At 46.7% G+C, this 19,527-nt stretch overlaps 1 protein-coding gene across 2 annotated transcripts in view; it reads left to right on the forward strand.

Annotated features, from left to right (window-relative positions):
- The window catches only part of ZXDC (ZXD family zinc finger C), a 37,694-nt gene that overhangs the window by 12,407 nt on the left and 5,760 nt on the right, over nt 1-19,527 (forward strand). Inside the window, exons 6-8 of one of the 2 annotated variants that reach the window (XM_033210926.1) lie at nt 1,208-1,893; nt 2,981-3,043; nt 3,687-3,771. In XM_033210926.1, coding sequence (XP_033066817.1) covers nt 1,208-1,893; nt 2,981-3,043; nt 3,687-3,771 — 834 coding nt within the window. The remainder of the gene's footprint in view (nt 1-1,207; nt 1,894-2,980; nt 3,044-3,686; nt 3,772-19,527) is intronic. The other variant, XM_033210927.1, reaches the window with a different exon arrangement.

Raw genomic sequence — 19,527 nt, forward strand, 5'->3', positions numbered from 1 at the left:
CAGAGAACTGAGAGCAGGTTTTCCTCTGGGCCAGGCGCTGGCACAGTCAGGAAGCTGCTGGGGACAGTCCTCAGGAAAGGGTGACATCAAGTCCTTATTTGGCTCTTTTGCCCAAATTAATTATGCTCCCATTTTACCGTTTGCTTGATGCTTGAAGCATCCTGTGATTTGGTATAACTGACATGTACTTGTATACAAACCCAAAACTTGCCTGTGCATTGAGATTTTTTGGAAGTCATTCTTCTCCCAAAGGTATGCTGATTATTTAAATTTCATAGTTGAATAACAAATAATCAAATATTTAAAGAGTATTATGACCAAAAATTAAGACTCCAGATGAAGAAGGGCCTGTTGGAATCATTACATGCTGCATCAGGGCTGGGCACTGTGCTGGGAGCTGAGGGGACAGTGGTGGTCAGACGGCTCTCCGCCCTCAGAAGGCTTACAGTCCTGGTGGGGAAATGTGAGGCTGGAAATGCAGTGGTAGGGAGGCTCTGGGAGGGAAAGCCCATCAGGAACAGCTCTGTCTAGGGGCCCCCAGATGCCTGGAGGTCCTGTGCATCTGCCTAGAGCTGAAGCTTCAGGTCTGGCCTGGCTTTGCCAGGCAGCCAGTTTCATTTTGTTTACCCCATATGGCTCCAGTCGGTTTTGGGGTGGCAGCTAGTTGTGGAGTGGAGCACAGAGTTTGGCAAGCATGAGCTGACAAGCTGATTTCAAAAATATCCTCAGAGCACAGGCCAGCTAGCAACTGGCAGCTGAGGATGATGTGCCGTGAAAAGGTTCAGTCCTCTTGGGCAGCTCCCGTGGCACCGGGAGGGGAGAGAGCGCAGGCTTTGAAGCCAGAAAGACATGGATGCAAGTCTTACTTTGCTTCTTGCTGTTACCAGTTGGCCTGACCTTAGGAAATGTTATTTAATCTCTCTCCAATTGTTCGCACTGGAGAAAGCCCTGTCAGCCTGAGGATCCAAGATGCATATGTAAAGTGTCTGATGTCAGCCAGCATCCGTTCCTGTCCCTTCCTGGGGTGTGTGTCAGGTGCCCCGAGAGACTGGCCGTGGGACTCTGTCATGATAACCAAGCTTCAGGGTCTGGGAAGAGGACAGTCAGTGCTTCCTTGGGGCATCACTTGGTAACATCATGGGCATAAACAAAAGTACTCAGTCTTCAAGGCCATAAAGTAACCGGAGTGTATTCCTTTTTTTTTCAGATCTCTTACCTCAACTAGAAGCTCCGAGTTCTCTTACTCCCAGCAGTGAACTCAGCAGCCCAGGCCAAAGCGAGCTCACTAACATGGATCTTGCTGCGCTCTTCTCTGACACACCTGCCAATGCTAGTGGTTCTGCAGGTGGGTCAGACGAGGCTCTGAACTCCGGAATCCTGACTATTGACGTCACTTCTGTGAGCTCGTCTCTGGGAGGGAACCTCCCTGCTAGTAATAGCTCCCTAGGGCCAATGGAACCCCTGGTCCTGGTGGCCCACAGTGATATTTCCCCGAGCCTGGACAGCCCTCTGGTTCTCGGGACAGCAGCCACGGTTCTGCAGCAGGGCAGCTTCAGTGTGGATGACGTGCAGACTGTGAGTGCAGGAGCATTAGGCTGTCTGGTGGCTCTGCCCATGAAGAACTTGAGTGACGACCCACTGGCTTTGACCTCCAGTAGTAACTTAGCAGCACACATCACCACACCGACCTCTTCAAGTACCCCCCAAGAAAATGCCAGTGTCCCGGAACTGCTGGCTCCAATCAAGGTGGAGCCGGACTCGCCTTCTCGCCCAGGAGCAGCTGGGCAGCAGGAAGGAAGCCATGGGCTGCCCCAGTCCACGTTGTCCAGCCCAGCAGAGCGGCACGGTGCCCAGGACACAGAGCTCAGTGCAGGCACCGGCAACTTCTATTTGGTATGAAGCAATCTATTCAGTCATCACCATATAGGTCACTTCTCTCATACTCAGTCTTGAGGATATTCTGGATTAATCCTTTCTATGCAGACATTTCTGGTTTACAAAAGGACGCAGCCCTGGACTACAAGTCTGGAACTGACAAGTTCTTATGACCTTGACAAATCACCTTAACCCATCTGAGCCTTAAATTCTCATTTATTTCCTACATAAGATTTGGCTAAATGCTTTCTGAGGTCCTTTGGAGTCCTGTGGCTCCGTGGTAATGTGCTCCTTTCTTTGAAAATTGGGGGTTTTGTAATGTTGAGATACTTTGCCTGTATGCTTCTCAGCTCATGACCAGCCCTAGAAGAGGAGTCAAGACATAAGCCACCTTCAGAGGTTCAATGGAAACTTTAAAACCATACCAAACTCTTTTTAGAACTAGAATTAACGAGAAAAGAAAAGAAAAAAAGGGAGGGATTTATGAGCCTTGGTTCTTGGAGGATTATAAGAGTACTCCAATTTTGAGGCTGGACAGTTAATATACTTTATATCAATTATACATTTAATATAATTTAATTTAAAATAATTTAAAGATTATTGGGAGATAGTCTGACTTTCCTGACTCAGATGGGAATGATCAGATAGGGTTTTTTTTTTTGTGGCACAGGCTAAATTTGATGGTGACATTTATATTGTTCAGAGTGTTACATCTTATTTTACCACAACTTTTAAAAAATGTTAAATCTTTTGAAGTAGGATCAGTTGTGAAGCACATAGTAACTGAGGCTCCATGGAGCCAGCTTTCATTTCTTTCAGTGGGAGAGGACGGTCTCTGTCTCTGCATTTCTGGTGTCTTGCTTGTCGGTGGCAGAGCCATGCTTGCCAGCCTTTTCTTAGCCATAGCAGTTGCTAAGTGTACAGGTGACTGGGCAGGGATGGGAGGTGGCCACAGTTAGAGACAAGTGTGCAGTCAGTCCCTGGTGCAAGGACTGTGTGCCTCAGTGCCTTGGGAAATGGAAGCTCCCTGGTGCAGCTGTAGTGTGGGTGGAGGTGGAGAAGCCAGCAAGACCTCGGTCCTAACCCATGTTCGTTTTCTTGCTAGCTGTGTGGCGTTGGGCTACCTCGCTTCTCTGAGTACAAATGGTGTGTGGTGAATGGGTCCCAGGTATGCTATGAGCTTTGAGGGCTGCTCTTTTTTCTCTTCGTAGTGATAAGTGTAAACTGTCTTTCTTTGGAAACGTTCACAGACTTCCAACAGCTGAAGTCCTCTGAGTACTGTCTGGCACCCTCAGGAAAGTTCCTGAATTCAGTACCATCATTATTGTTTTTGCGTAAGAATTTGAGTGTAGCCCCTGCCACCAGAGCGGCCTCTGCAGTGGGTCTGTAAGGTGGGACCTGCCCCGGGCCTGCCGTACACGTGTGTGGCACAGTGTGAAAAGTGTCGCGGAGTGCTGTGGTAAGGTGACCCTGGGTCACCCAGGCAAGGCTCAGTGTTTGTTTCAGAAAGCAGAGAAGTGTGTAATTGATTTAAAAAGTTTCTGTGTAAAATATTTTACTATGTTTTAGACTTTGGAGGAATAAACTTTGCTTCTCTGGATAAGAAAGTCACATACATTGTTCCAGCTCCAAGTTTGTTCGGCCCTCGCCACAAGTGGACGTAGCATTTGGCCCTTTGTGGCCTTGTTGGCGACTCTGGTTATGGGAGCTCGGATATGTCCCAGAAGCAGGCTTATGGCACTTCTCTAGCTCCCTTGCTACCCTTCCTTTGTGTCTAGATAAGTGACTGACACGCTTTTCTTTGGTCTCAGGAGAGTGGGGGCTCAGCAAGAACTGATTACCGAGCCATTCAACTAGCCAAGGAAAAAAAGCAGAGAGGAGCGGGGAGCAATGCAGGTGAGGCCATGTGTGCTGCAGCCCTGATGAGCGAGGGCCTGAGAGTTCTCTGTCACTATTACTGGCAGAAGAAACACAGCAGGTGTTTCTGTGCTCTTGGTTTTACTTTTCTGTTCAGAATACCCTTTTTATCAACTCCTTAGTTTTATTTGAACTTAAGGGAAAAACTTAGTAACAAAATTCCCAGCATCAGTATGAACCTATTTTATTTGCCTAAACAAGCTTTGTGAAAGTTAAGGGTTCAAACACCAGTGTCAGTTACCTGGAAGGCTACTAAGGTAAATAAGCAAAGCAGGCCAGGTGTCAGGAAAGCAGAGATGGTGCCTGGTGCTGAATGGCCTTGGGGCCTGATCTTGGCATGGCAGAGACCTGGGCACTGCCACTGTCCCCAGGTACATGTACATGGAGCCAAACTGTGTGTCCTGTGGCATTGTCAGAGTTTTGTTGAAATCTTATTTGAAAATGTTAGCAACTTATTTGTATTTTTAAAGACCAAACAAGAGCTGGTAACCTATGTGGCCTCAAGCATCTGTCCTTCCTGAAAATGGAATAGTAGGATGTAGTGCTTAATGGAAACTGCTAAATCTTTTTCTAAAAAGTAACAGTGGATTTTTAAAATGTATTTTTTTTGTGTATTTCATTTGTCTTTTGTATTTATCTAAAAGGGTTGATACGATTTTATATCTTGCTCTCTATTCCTAATAGTATGATGACTTCTTATTTAAAATAAATAACAATTGCCGATTTTCTGTTAATCAGTTTTCTTCAAGCCAGTGTTTCCCTATAATGTTGTATGCATCGGTGTGGATTGTGACTTAGGAAGAGACACCTCCACGGTTCACAAAGTACCAGAATGGAACTTGCAGAGATAATAGAAGGAAGTGTGGTGGTGAAATTTGTAGAAAGAGTTGACCATAGACCAAGTAAAGTTCATGAAGGAAAGCGGATGCCTTTATTGAACCTGATAGATAATCTTGAAGGAAAAAGAGACAAACATTCAAGTATATATAACACGTGTCCTATTTATTACATTGCTTTGGAGTACTATCTATAAAGGAGATTTGATGTTTTCATTACTGTTTTTGTAAATATTTCAGCATTATCTTTAAAAAGTTAAGGACATTGGCCAGGTGCGGTGGCTCATACCTGTAATCCCAGCACTTTGGGAGGCTGAGGCGGGTGGATCACCTGAGGTCAGGAGTTCGAGACCAGTCTGGCCAACATGGTGAAACACTGTCTCTACTAAAAACACAAAAAAATTAGCCGGGAGTGGTGGCACATGTCTGTAATCCTAGCTACTTGGGAGGCTGAGGCAGAAGAATCGCTCAAACCTGGGAGGTGGAGGTGGCAGTGAGCCGAGATTGTGCCACTGCACTCCAGCCTGGGTGACAGAAAACGAGACTCCATTTCCAAAAAAAAAAAAAAAAGTAAGGACATTCAAAAAACTTTTAGCCACCTACTGTTGCCAATTCTTTAAAAATTAACAGTATTTTCTTAATGTCAGTATCTAACAAATATTCAGATTTTCAGTTGTCCCAGATGCCTCAAATGTTTTGTGTAACTGTTTGTTGGAATCAGAATCCAGTGGGGTTCATATGTCACTACTGGTTGATACATCATCTCTTGACTCTGTTTGACAGCTGTAGGGTTCTCTGCTATCTGTTGCCTGGTTTTTGTTGAAGGAACTGATTGTTCTTTCGAGTGTGCCAGTCTGGACCTTAATGATCACATCATTGTTTTAACATGTTCCTTCCTTTTTTTTCTTTTCCTGTAAATTAGTAGTTATGTCTAGTGGTTAGATCTGGTTGGTTGATAAAACTCTGCTGCAGGTGGGGGTGGGTTCTCGCTGGAGGCCCCCAGCCTCTGGTGGGTTGTCTGTCTGTACTGCTGGCGACCATTGTGACCAGATACTGGATCCACTCCTTCCTTAGGGGTTACTCTAAACGGTGGCACTCTAAATCTATCATTTCTTTCTTTCTTATAGCTGGGACATGTCTATAAAGAGCAGCTTCTCATTTTTTTACCGTGCGGTGCAGTTAATGATGTTAGAATCTGTTTGAGTTTCTTAGCATCCTACAGTGATGGTCAGAGTATTTTAATGCACTCATTGGTTTAAATACTTCATAGACTTCTAAGGGAAATTGAAACCTGGTACCTGCTAGGTCTCCTTGTGTGAGTGCAGCAGGAGAATGTCATCGTGAGGGTGAGGCTGCTGCCACTGCCACCCGCATCCTTGAAAAGCCCCTCCAGGTGCCTCAGCCAGTGGAGGAAGGCCACTGTCTCTTTTCCAAAACCTGCAGGGCACCGTTGTCTTCCTGCGCCCATGTGTCTGCTGTGGTTTTAGACCCCTGTCCCCCCTCAGCGGGGATGCCTTTGCCCGCTTCCCCTCAAAACAGCATCCTGCATACTCATGCTGCATTTATCACAGCTGAGAGCCCCCTGTGGCCGCAGTCCTGGAAGCTGAACGGCAGACTTGATGTGGATATGACCAGGCTCCCCCAGTGCCTTTCCCTGTTGCAGGCCGCATGTGCATTTAATTGTCACCCCTCCCCATCTCCTCTGGTCTGGGTGAGGGCCTTGGCCCTCCCTTGTCATGGTGTTTTCAAAGAGGGTGGGCCTATCACTTTGGACTGTCCTCCCTGTGGGCCTGACTGATATCTTCTGGAGATGAGACCTGGGCTGGGGTTGCTAGAGACGGGGGCGAGGTGCCCTCCCCACACATCCTCCCTGGGCTATGCTGTCTACGTGGCAGGTATGTAAACCTGGATCCCTGGTTAGGGTGGTAGCTGCTAGGTTTCTTCACCATCAACTTCCTGTTTTTCCTTTTGTAAGTAACTATCTTGCAGTGGATGCTTTGAGACTGTGTGTGGAGCTTGGGGGTCCCTCGGATCATCTTCACTTCTGATACCAACTGCAAGCTTGGGGGTCCTCAAGACCACCCTTAGGTAATTCTCTAGAAGGACTCACGGAGCCAACTGATGGCTGTTGTACTGACAGCTAACGCTTATTGCAGCAAAAAGACACAAATTAAAGCCAGCTGAGGGAAAAGGGGCCTAGGCAGGGCTCATGAGAGTTCCTAGTGTGACACTTCAAGTGTCCTCCCATGGAAGTGTGAACAGTGCCAACTTCTCCCAGCACGTGACAGCACACACAGGTGCCATTGCCCCCCAAAGAAGCCCACCTGAGACTCGCTGTCTGGAGTTTTGTTGGGTCTCAGTTGTGTGGACTTGCTGGCCTTAGTCTCCAGCCCTCCAGAGGCTGAGCGGGCGCTATGTGCCCAAGGCCTCCACCATGGGTTAGCACAGACTGTGGAAGTGGTCCAGGGCGCCCAGTTAGACAGACATTCCTACCAGACAGGGCATTCCAAGGGCCTAGAGATCTCCCAGGAGCCAGGGCCAGAGGCCAGGCCTCTCTGGGCAGGGTTAACCCTTTGCCTTGCAGTGCAAGTGCCCTGTTTCTCTTTAAGCTTTCCTCTCACGTAACACTCAGCGGGGGCTTTTGCCTGTGGGGTTCTAATGGTGATTTTCCATTTCCCTTATTTTTGTATACTTATTAGTTGGAATTTTGTAAGGAAGAGCTGTCTCTTCTCCCTCATTTACTTATTCGGTATGGATTCAATGATACTGATTTGCGATCTCCGCTCACTGCAAGCTCTGCCTCCCGGGTTTACACCATTCTGCCTCAGACTCCCGAGTAGCTGGGACTACAGGCGCACGCTGCTACGCCTGGCTAATTTTTTTTGTATTTTTAGTAGAGACGGAGTTTCATCGTATTAGCCAGGACGGTCTCGATCTCCTGACCTTGTGATCTGCCCGCCTTGGCCTCCCAAAGTGCTGGGATTACAGGCATGAGCCACTGTGCCCGGCCTCAACGGTATTGATTCTTTAGGCTGTAGTCAATATTGGATTATGATTAATATTATCACCATTTATTTTGTTGCTCCAGTTGTTCCAGCTGTGGACAATCCTTCAGTTGGAGTCTTGTGCCCCATCAGCATTCTCCATTCTAGCTTTTTGTTTTGAGCACTTCCTTCCTTCCTAGCACCAGCAGGCTCTTGTATTATTCCTGTCCCTGCCCTGGAATCAACTCCTCCTCCAGAGAGCCCTGGTTTCTTTTGTTAGAGGGTGGTATTTAGAATGCAGACACCAGATGTACTTACTGTTACTGGGGTGTTGTTACACTATGGTTTCAGTGATCAGTGCTAGTGTTTATGTATGTTAACCCACGCTGTGCTTTGGATTCAGGCTATTTCAAATTTTAGATAATATGGTACATATATTATGTATTAATACCACTAGTTACTACATTGGTACTTTTCAGCAAAATATATCTAAGTGGGGTCAAATAAGACTGTAAATAGCTTTACATCAGTTCAGGTCAGTTATGTTGCTAAATTACTTTTGGCATTAAGTTCAGGGGAAAAAAATGGGGTTTGGGACTTTTGGGGTTTCAAGATTTGTGATTGAGAGACTGTGGACCTGTAATAAGTCCAAGAACGAGCAGTTTCTGTGTAATAGGACTGTTAATGGAATCAGGTCATTTAGAAACAGTCAAGACTCCGCTGTTGTGAATGTGGTTAGGAGCCAGTGCACACGTCAGTTCTTAGGAAACGTGCAGTCTGAGCAATAGCATCTGAAATTCAAGACTGTTCCTATTGTGTTGCTGTTGAGTGTAGAAAATAAAATGTGCCAATTTCTTTATCTCGAGTATTGAGATTCTCCCCTTAGAATAAAACAAGAATTTTTCTCTCAGTGTAAAACTGTCAAGTTTTATTCTTGAAATGAATAGCAAAGTTAAGCTTTAAAAAAAGCATAAACAGCTTCAGAACTATAAATGAGTATGTATACCTCTCTGCTGTCTAAGGGGCAGAGAAGGGAAAGAAGGTGTGGTGCTTGTCAGAGGAGACAGCAGCAAGACACATGGTGACAGAAAACCAAGGGTATCCTGTGTCACAGTGAAATGTAATGAGGGCAACTCTCCTGCCAAGAGACAAAGATTGAATACATCGGAAGCACACTCTCTGCTGTGTGTTGTCTAGGAGAGGTGCACCCTGTATGGAAATATTTGGGAAGGTTAAGATTAAGACAGGGTAAAGTAAAACAAAGGCAAATCACAAAGCAAGGGCTAATGTTAATATGAAAAGTGTAGAATTCAAGGAAAAAGCATGGGAACAAAGAAGGTTTTCCTCTTTTTGGTTGCTGTTCATGTGTAGCCTACAACAGAACTATAAGACCCACAGACGTTTATATGAATATTTATTGGAAAACATATACTATCAATATAATGTAAAAGCCGATAGAAATCTAGGATAATTGAATGTATAAAAACTAGCAGTTTGAAAGTGATTAGTTCATTATTTGCTGATCAAGCAGAAAAAAATAAGCATATGAAAGATGTTTATAATGGGATTAATAAAGTTGATTTAATGGATCCTACTCCATGTCTGTGGAATATTTGTAGAAATTAAACGGAACAAATTAGGGCATCAGGAAAACTATACAAATCTTTACCAAAAAATGTATATATAGTACTGCCTATATATACACATAATACATAGTACTGCCTATATATGTATATGTATATATGTGTGTATATGTATGTATGTATATGTACACATATATACATATACACATGCACATATACATGCACATACACATACGTATACAGATGCATACACGCATATGTATATGTATACACACGTATATGTATATCTATACATGCATGTACATATATGCACACGCATACACGCGCATGTACATATGTGTACATATGTGTATGTATGAGTATGTGCATGCATACATGTTTGTATATGTATATATGTGTATATGCATATGTGTATGTATGCATATATGTATATATGTGCGTGTGTGTATATGTGTACAGATGTGTATATGTGTAGAAATGTATATATGTATGTGTACATATAGGTATATGTGTACGTATGTACATGTGTAGGCAGTACTATGTTTTCTGATCATAATATGTTAAATTAGTAAAAATTACTTGGAAAACAAAAGAAAACCTCTAGACAATTGGGTGAAAGAAGAAATAAAAGCGAGGCTGGGCGTGGTGGCTCATGCCTGTAATCCCAGCTCAGCTACTCAGGAGGCTGAGGCAGGAGAATCACTTGAACCCGGGAGGCAGAGGTTGCAGTCAGCCAAGATCGCACCATTACACTCCAGCCTGGGCAACAAGAGCGAAACTCCGTTGCCAAATAAATAAATAAATAAAAGCTAATTACAAATACAGGAAAATGGATAGGCCATGTGTTTATAAGTTTGAACTCTTGAGCCAGCGACTTCTCTGCACATTCAGCTTTCTCCTTTGTGAAATGGTAATAGAAGCATGCTGCACTTGGGATTCTTGTGGATTACACGTGAGGGTCTTAGAAACACTTGACGTTGAAGCCAACTGTTATGTATTACTGTATATGGGACACAAGGGATGTGGCCAAAACTAGATGCAAGTTTGTGCCTCATATGTCTTCCTGTCAGAACAGAGTCAAATCCAGATTTTGATGCTTAAATGTGACAGCTTATTCAGATTTAGAAAAACTTTTGGTATGGGCCAAAGAAAACATATCCTTAAGGGGATACAGCCCCTAGGCCATCATTTTCCATTTCTGTCTGAGCAATTAAAAAAAAAAAGCGTTAAGTAAATTCCACAAATTCTTTGGAATACGTAGAGATAAATAGATATGTTAACTGTATGATAATAAGTTAGAATACTTGCAACAAAATGCAGAGTTTTCTAGAAAAACAAGTAATCATTCAGAAATAAGAATATGAATAGTTCATTAACAGTTCTCCCCCTTTGTGGAATTTGTACAGTAAATGCTGCTCCAAAGCTCTGTGGAAAACAGAAGCTTCCCATGAAAAATCTGACAAGGATATCTCTCAGAAAGAGAGCTGTAATCCCAGCACTGTGGGAGGCTGAGGTGGGAGTATTGCTTGAGGCCAGGAGTTCAAGACCAGCCTGGGCAATGTAGTAAGACCCCTATCTCTAAAAAAAAATAATAATAATAATTAGCCAAGTGTGGTGGCGCACACCTGTGGTCCCAATTACTGGGGAGACTGAGGTGGGAGAATCACTTGAGCCCAGGAGATGGAGGTTGTAGTAAGCTAGGATCTACCACTGCACTCCAGCCTGGGTGACAGTAAGACCTTGTCTCAAAAAAAAAAAAAAAAAAAGCTGTAGATTGGTGACTCCTACGAAGATAGATGGAAATGGTCTAAATAAAACACACTTAGGATCTGGCAATACATGTATTAATGTACTATTCTGACCAAATAGAGCTTAATCAGATAGCTTGAGAATGATTTAATGTTAGGAAGTCTGTTAATTGCATTATCTCAATAATCGGTGAAGAACTTTGTTATTTTCTCAACAAATCCTGTATTTGATTTACAAAATTGATATTCATTACTGTACTGGTGGGACTAGGAATGTAATAAAAGATTATGTGCCCAAACCAACAGCCAACATCATGCTTAATGTTGGGTTATCAGAGGCGTTCTGTCCACACACCTAGGAGTTAGACAGGAATTGCGTGTATTACCCTTGTTACCCTTGGTATTGGATGTTGTTTGAAGGTTCTTGCCATTGAAATAAACCAAGAAAAAGTAATAAGATAGAACTGCAGGAAGGAGACAAATAACAACTTACGGATGATTTGACTACTTATTGGAAAACTCAACTATCAGAAAAATTAGTAAAACAGAAGATATTTAAGTGCCAGTTAGAAAATAAATGTCTGCTATCCAGAGCTTCTTGCATAGCCAAGTAGCCAGCTAGGAAATGCAGTGGAAGAAGAGATCTTATTCACACAGCAACAGAAATCATAACATAGCCAGGAGGAGGCGTCACCAGTGGACAGGAGGTGAAGGGAGGGATGACAAGATCAACTGCTCTCAGCTGGGGTGATCCCTTGCCTTGGATGAGTCAGGCACACGGTGGTGAACAGCACAGATACCCTGCTAAAAGTCTGGTGGCAGGACTGGGTGAAAAAGCACCTCATATTCAGGAAACCAAATGATAAATGTCATGCAGAAAGACAACCAGGAGGAGTCTGTGGAACTTTGTAGTTTTAAACAGTGGGGATAGGGAGGGTCTCCAAGGAGGCAACACCCAGCAGGGGCGAAAAAGGAGCCATGGAATATGTCTGGGGAAACACTTTTCTGGGCCAAGGGAGCCAACAGTCCTGACCATGACCTGTCAGAGGCAAAGCCAGGAGGCCGTTATGGAGGCGGACCTCGCCGAGGGAGCATTTTAGAAGGGCCAGAGCTTGCTGAAGGCGCCTGGGTCCTTGTCAGACTCCAGCTTTCCCTCAGTCAGATGGGGAACCAGAGGATGTGATTAGGAAAATGGCGTGATAGTTTGAAGAGGGCCGTTTCTGCTGCCATTTTGAAAATAAACTTACTTCGGGGAATGGGAGGTTTCAGGGAGAGCAGTTGGAAGCCTGTGTGCTCACCTGGCAGGAAAAAGAATGGCGATGGCAGTGGGGAGGGGTGCTCGGCTCCTGCACCTGTCTTGATGGCAGAGCCCACAGGCTTAGCTGACAGACGTGGGATGAAGGAAAGAGAAGCCTCTTCTGCTCTTCCCACAGCATTGTAGTGCGATTTCATGCAGAAGTCCAAGCAGGTTTCAGGACAGTTGTGTAAGAAGCTATGGACAAGAATGTCTAAGAAAATGGAAAATGGCATAAAGGATTTGCACTGTAGCTAAGACTTCATGCAAGGCCGTGGCAGCTGAAAGCATGTTCTGGTGCTGGGGCTGCATGGCAGAGCCAGGAGCCCAGGATCCAGTGCACTGGGCACTGACCTGGGACCTGATCATCTTTGCGTGTAGAAAGGTGACATTTCCAGTTATTGACGGGTGAATGCTGGCCTTTTAGGGAAAAAAATATATTAGAATTCCATACAGAACAGAGAATGAAGATGAGAGGTTAAAGGTTTTTCTAAGGCATGAAGAGCCGTGGGGGCAGCCTGCACTTGTTCTGTTTGTCCTTCACATGCAGTAACTCCGTTCACGCCTCACAAAAACCCTATGAGGTGGAGACCTGCCATCAACCCTTCCTGCACGGCACCACCAAGGCGCTGAGGTTAAATCATTCCCCAGAGTGTGTCAGCAGAGGCACAGCTGCAGAGACATGTCCGCACAGAGAGCTTTCCACATCACCAGCAACAGCGTGAGATCATTGTGCAGAAGGTCATGAGGAGGACGGCAACGAGCAAGACGCAGCCGGTCGGTGCTCACAAGGACACTGGTAGATCTGTCTGACTGAGGGCCAGGTCGGCTGGGCCTTCCTGGGTGACAGGAGCCCAGTGCCGGCCTTGGTGCACACAGCGCGTCCTTGTGCTTTCTCAGGAGAGCTTCACTGGGGACACACTGTGATGTTTCTGGAGGTCATTTGGTAGTGTGTTCAGGAGCCAAAAAATATGCATAATATTCAGTCTTACAATTACATTTTATGAATTTATCTCAAGGAAACCCCAGGGATCTGTGTGAAGCTGCACATGCTGCCGCTGCTCAGTGCGGGACTGTTTAAATATTTGTAACGCAAATGTCCAGAAGAACTGCACACTCTGTACATGTTTTTAGTATGTTCGTATTTGTGAGAAAAAGTGGGTGTGTTGAGAGACAAATTTGTGTGTACATTTACCTGGAAACAAGCAGTAGTACACATATGCGTGCATGAAGTGGTGTTTTCCTGAGTGTTAAGTTGTGAATGTTTTGTTATGATCATTTCTACTTTTTGTATTGGAAAATACTTTGTGTAATTAAAACTTGAAGATGGAGCTGCCATCAAAATGGTGAGCAGTAGAGCACTGTTCCTCCTGGGGTGGCCTGGTGGGCCTGAGGAACTCATGGGGTGATGAGGAGTGGCCTCCAGTCCTTTCTTTCCAGGGAACTGTGGGGACGAGAGCTAGAGGGAGGAGGCGGGTTAAGTATGTGCCCACCTCTCTGTGACTGGCGCACTGTTGTGGCCACCCGGGGACTCCCTGAACCTGGTGCCGTGCTGGCTTGCTGGTCCCAGCCTAGGGAGTGGGCCCCTGCGGGCGGAGGGTGAGGTGGCTGTGCTGGCACTGCAGCTCAGGCACGCACACGCTAGAGTATTCCAATGGGTGATCAGGTTGGTTGAAGCCTTGAATTAAGTCAGTGATCAAATTTTTATAATCTTTTTGTTTCGCTTTCAAACAAAAATCTTTACACACCTAGTCCAAGTTTTCTTCCCTTTCTTCCCGTTGCTGCCATGATGAAAGCAGAAGGGACCACCCTGCAGGGAGAGCAGCAGGAAGGGAGGTGCGGGCAGGGGTCCTGGGTCAGCAGGGGCAGTGAGCCCGGAGGTGCACCCCCATTTATTCCTCATTCTGGAAGAGATTTCTAGTCACATGCACGTGGCTCCTGTGCCACGTGTATCATGAGGTGCCCAGGTGGGTTTGGATTTGGATGAGGGCATCTTTGAGGATGCAGGGGCTTTGTCATACACTGTGGGCCCCGTGTACACCCCTGGGGCAGATGTGGCCTGTAACGGGAGGGTGCATGGGTCTCTCAGTTGGGGAGGAAAGCAGATTACAGACTTGTCAAAGTGGGGAGCTGTCTGCTCTTGTGTTTTCTTTAGGGGCAGGAGGATTTTGCCCAGCAGTCCATCATGGCTCCCTCCACACCACTGACCCTTACGTGTCCAAGGTCGGAGCCTTGGCAGGTCAAGGGTGAGCAAGGTGCAGTTGCCTGTGAGCAGCTGTAGAAGGGCCTTTCCTGTTTACACTTCCTGTGAGGGTCTCAGACCCCTTGCAGGCTCTGGACATCGCTTCCTAGAGGGGCCTGGTCTCCTTTTGTCCTGTGAGTAAAGCTTCGGTTTTGATGGCTGTCGCAGGGAGAGCTAGAAAGGTGCTTGGTGGCAGTGAACATCCTGCCGCAGAACTGGGTGTGTGTGACCCACTGCTGGAGAATGGGCTGCGAGCCGGGTTTCCCACACTTGCATGAGTGAGCGCCGTGGCCCCTCTCCACAGAGCGTCCTGCTGTCACTTTGGTTTCTGTTAACTTTTACGCCTTTCTTGTTTCTTACTCTACTTTCCTGCATGGAGCACACAGCCCCAGCTACCTTTCCATCTGCATGGCAGACACCTGGCCTCTGCAGGTCCAGCTCATTCCGTGTCCCCTTTCGGTCATCCCTATGTCGCTGTCAGCTGACTGAGGGTGAAGATTGGCCTTGGCAGCCCAGTGGGAAGTTCCTTGACTCCTGGCCCTCAGTGGCAGGTCTCCAGCCTTTGGGAAGAGGAAACTTCTATTTAACAAATAAATGGAATCGACTTTGCCACACACAGCCAGAACGATGATTTGTAGAGCCAGCCTGCTGAGAGTCAAAGCGTCAGTCGTAGGGTCAGGACCGCCAGGTGAGGTGTGGCTCCACCTGCAGCAGCCTGGGGCAGGTTGCCTGGACTCTGGCTTTAGCATCCCCTTCTGCGAAATGGGGAAAGTGATGGGACCTGGCTTTGTAGGGTGCTTATGAGGACCTACAGGGGTTCTTGCAAAATACTTAGCCCAGGGCTGACTAAAAGATTCAGAGATGCTGGGCATGGTGGCACACACCTGTACTCAAGATGCCAAGGTGGGAGGATCACTTGAGCCCAGGAATTCAGGTCCAGCCTGGACAACATAGTGAGACCGTATCTCTTAATAAAAAAAGTAAAAGCTTTGGTAATAGTTTTAAACATATATTTTGTTCATTACATCTCCTTCTGTACATTCAACATTTTGTCGGAACAAAGTAAAGCGGAGTGGCAGGGCTTTGTATGTATGTGGTTTCGGAGCTGCTGACCTCTAGGATGGGATCCCACTACATTTATTCTTGTGAGGCCTCTGGAGCTGACTTTGGCTGCCCTGTGCCACGCCCTGCGTTATGTGTAGTGCCTGTGGACCTGCCCTGCCTGCATGCTGCCCTGTCCCACCCCCCGCCTGGGCAGTTCCTGCTCCTCCTGCCATGTGGATGCTGGCCGTTGCTGTCTGACTCGCATCCTTGGAGACGCTGACCCAGGCTCCTCTCAGCACTTCCAGCTAGGTTTGGCAGTGGGAACATTAGGGGGATACTAGAGGGTGTGTGGCGGGAGGCAGGGCCTCACTTGCTCTGCTTCCGTGGGAGTTTCATGGCGATGGCTGTCTGTCCCCATGGCTGTGGCCCCAGTTCTTCCTGGGTGGCCCCTGCTGTAGTTCTGCTGCTATGTGCTGTCCCTATTCTGGACTCTGGTGACACCACCCCTTCCCTAGTCCCTCCGGCCCTAGGGGTGGCAGCCCCACGACGTGCTGGTCTCTGGTGCTTGCTTCTTAGTGCATGGCTATGCCATGCCCTGATGCCTGCCCTGGATGCCTGTGTGGAATGCCCAGAGTGTTCTCGGCAGGGTCCACGCTGTGATCAGCTCCTCAAGGGCGGTACCTGTGTCACAGACACTTTGGGGTCCTGTCAGTGACCTCTCGAGGCTCCCAGGGTACCCTGCACTTTCTCACCCCTCGTTGCTCATCCGTTGTGGGTTTGTCTGTGTGCTGCAAAATGCACAGCTGTATTGAGTGCACCAGCCAGCAGCTGTGAGCTCCATGTGCGGGGCCACCATTGTGGCTGAGCACCTGCCACGCAGTGGAGGGGCAGTACACACTTGTTGAATGGATGATGAAACTTGGGCAGACCTCAAGTAAAAGCTATTAAATTCAATGTATAAAGCTAACATACCCTGGTTCTAAAACTTGACAAAGGTGTGATAGCTAATGAAGGCATACGGTATGCCCTGCACGGTTCTAAGCCCAGCACGTCTACATCTGTTACCCTGTTAGTCCTTGCAACAATCCTGTGAGGTGTAGGTCCTTGTGTCCCCACTTTTCTGACTGAGGAAGCTGAGGCAGGGAGAGTTTAGCCAGGGCTGCATAGCTGGTGGGGGCAGGGGTAGGGGCAGGATGGAACCCAAGGCTGGCTGCCCTGAGCGCCGTTGCTCAGCCTGTTGGCCACATGGTATGCAGGAACACTGTGTGTCACCTCCAGCAGATGGAGCAGGCGTGGGAATCCCAAGTGAGATGCCAGCACATGGACAGTGGGCGAGGGTGATGTGGGGTGAGGCAGCCCGTCAGCATGATTTGCCACAGCAAATGCTACAGGAGATGCGCAGGGTCCACAGAGGCCGAACAGGGCAGTTGATGACATTCATCACCTGCTGCTGATTTGAAAACATCACAAATATGAATCAACTAGGAACCCAGAAGATTTCCCTAATACTAGAGAGCAGCCAGCTGTCAGTGTCATTTTCAGTGGAGAGATGCTGGCTGCATTCCCCACAAAGCTAGAGGAGTAGTAAACCAAACCAGCTGCGCAATCTGTGTGACACTTTTATGGAAGTCTTTAGTTTTAAAGAAATAGATAATCAAATAGAAAGGAGAGAATGATGATTACTTAATGACAAAGTCATTGTCAGGCTTAGAAAACCCAGGGGAATCAACTCAAGCAGTTAGAAATAGGAAGGATCAATAGATAGCTAATTGCACAGTACATATTTATATATATAAAATTAATAGCTTTTCAAATAAGAATAATTGTGAAAAACTGACCTCATTCGTAATGACAGTAAAAGTAATAAAATATGCCAGGCTCACTCATGACAAGTGTGCTCCAAGTGGGTAAGGTCCTATGTAGGGTCTGCCAGCTGGAGATACCCAATTCTTGTTCACTTACATACTTTATTCATTTCCTTTAAAATCCCAGAGTAACTTAAACACCTGTCCACTTTAAGTTCATCTGGGAAGGTAGCTTGGCAAGAATACCCATGAAGGCTGTGAGAGAGGAGGAGGCAGTCAGCGACTCAGGGCCTGCCAGGTGCCCTGGAGGAGAGAGTGCCCCTGCGGAACAAAGGACCTGTTGTGTGAGCAGCACATCCCTAAGCACAGGGTGAGCGCTTAGCACAAGCAGGGCTGGTCATGTGGGTTTACTCTGGAAAAGATCAGTGTGGGTTCCTTACGTTTTCTCGCCTGTAGCTTCACTACCCAAGAAAAACTACTTACAGTGTTTCAGTGTTAAACATTTCTCTACACAAATGACTTGTTTTTGAAAAATGATAAACATTTTTATCTGCTTTTTGTTCTTAATATGAATATTTTTCCTTGTGGATAAGTATATTAACATATTATCTCTTTCTAAGAGCTATGCTGAACTAACCCTGTCAGGGACTGAGTGACTTAAGCCCCAGTGCCCTCTGATCTCCTACCCTTGAGAGAATTGGGAAAATAGTCACTTACCTCCTGTTCTAGTGAGGATCTCAGTAGAGGAAGCTTACATGACCCCCGTGTGGTTATCAGAGAAAGGACCTGAGCCTCATCTGTGCAGATCCTTTCTCGGGACACTTGGCTGGCTCTGAACTCTGTCCTGTGGCGGCCACTGCGGTGCTACTGGTGTGGGGATGGCATGCTGTTTGAGCCAGGCCCAGTGCTGTTGACCTCACCTAATTCTCGTCATGGCACGGCGAAGTGAAAGCAGTGTGGCAGTCTCCATTCACCGCAGATCCATGGAAGCTGAGTCACATGGCTGGATCGTCCAGCTCGCAAGCCCGGGCCCTTGACTGCTTTGTGTTTACCTTCATACCCAGATAGGACTCTTCCCTAAAGTCTCCTTCCTTGCTTCCTAGGAGGTTGCTTGGTGTTGGGTTTATACTGCTCCTCTCCCCACTCCTGCAAGTTCTCCAGCACAAAAAAGCATTTTGGATAATGATTGAAAATTTTGAAGCAAAATTTAGTTCAGTGTTGTTACCTTGTTCTATAAGGGTTTGTGGTTGTCCATAGTTCTATAAGGGTTTGTGGTTGTCCATAGTGAGAAAGGAATTTGATTTTTCTTGTAACTGTTTATTAATTAAATTGGTCATGCTGCATTTGATGCCATGGTGCCCTTCACTAGTGAGGACGCAAGGCTGCATGGTCATTCTGAGGACATGGTGTGGACCCCATTCGTTTGCTCTGGCATGTCTTTAAGCATCCCTAGATAAACATACTTGCTTAGTTAACCCAGGAAGTTTATGATTAACTTTCAGCCATCTTAAATGTTCACGACATAATACCAGGCTTCGGGGTGTACTGCTGGGGGTTCTAGGACAGAACACCCTTCCCAGGCCTGGGGGACAGCTCAGCGACTGGGGCTTGGCCCCTCCTCCCCTGGCTGCCCTGTTCTCTTGCAGCCGTTGGCCTGGACCCCTGCATCCTTTCCAGGCTCATCTTCCAGGTGCAGTCCTTGCTAGAACGGACTCTCTGAGAAGGGGTGTCCAAGCTCATCTGCAGCAGGTTCTCCCCCTCACCCACAGCTGCCCTTCTGCTTGCCAAAAAACAGGGAGGCTGTAACTCTCCACTAGACTTCTACCACAGTGTGTTGCCTTGGAGTGCACACAAAACAGGATATCTTTCCAGAGCACCAAACCCAGGGGCAGGTCCAAATACTGGTTTCAGGGAAGCATCCTGTACAGTAATACTGACATCAGAACTTTCATGAGCTGGGCTCGCCAGCTTACCCTTCCTGTGCAGAGATGTGTCTAGGGGTGGATGCTGAGCTGTTCTGCTTGTGGTACATCAGAGAGGGGCCATGGGGCATGGATGGACATCTCTCGTAGAAAGTCCTCACCTTTGCCAGCCCTCTGCTGTTGTCAAAGAATGCATTACTTTTAAGGAAAGAGCCCTATGTATGTATAAGCATGAGCAGTTCTTTTCAGCTGTTGACTTTTTATCCCTAGACGAGTT

The sequence above is a fragment of the Trachypithecus francoisi genome, unplaced genomic scaffold (assembly GCF_009764315.1).
Source record: "Trachypithecus francoisi isolate TF-2019V2 unplaced genomic scaffold, Tfra_2.0 Lachesis_group0, whole genome shotgun sequence".
In the NCBI taxonomy this organism is placed as follows: domain Eukaryota; kingdom Metazoa; phylum Chordata; class Mammalia; order Primates; family Cercopithecidae; genus Trachypithecus; species Trachypithecus francoisi.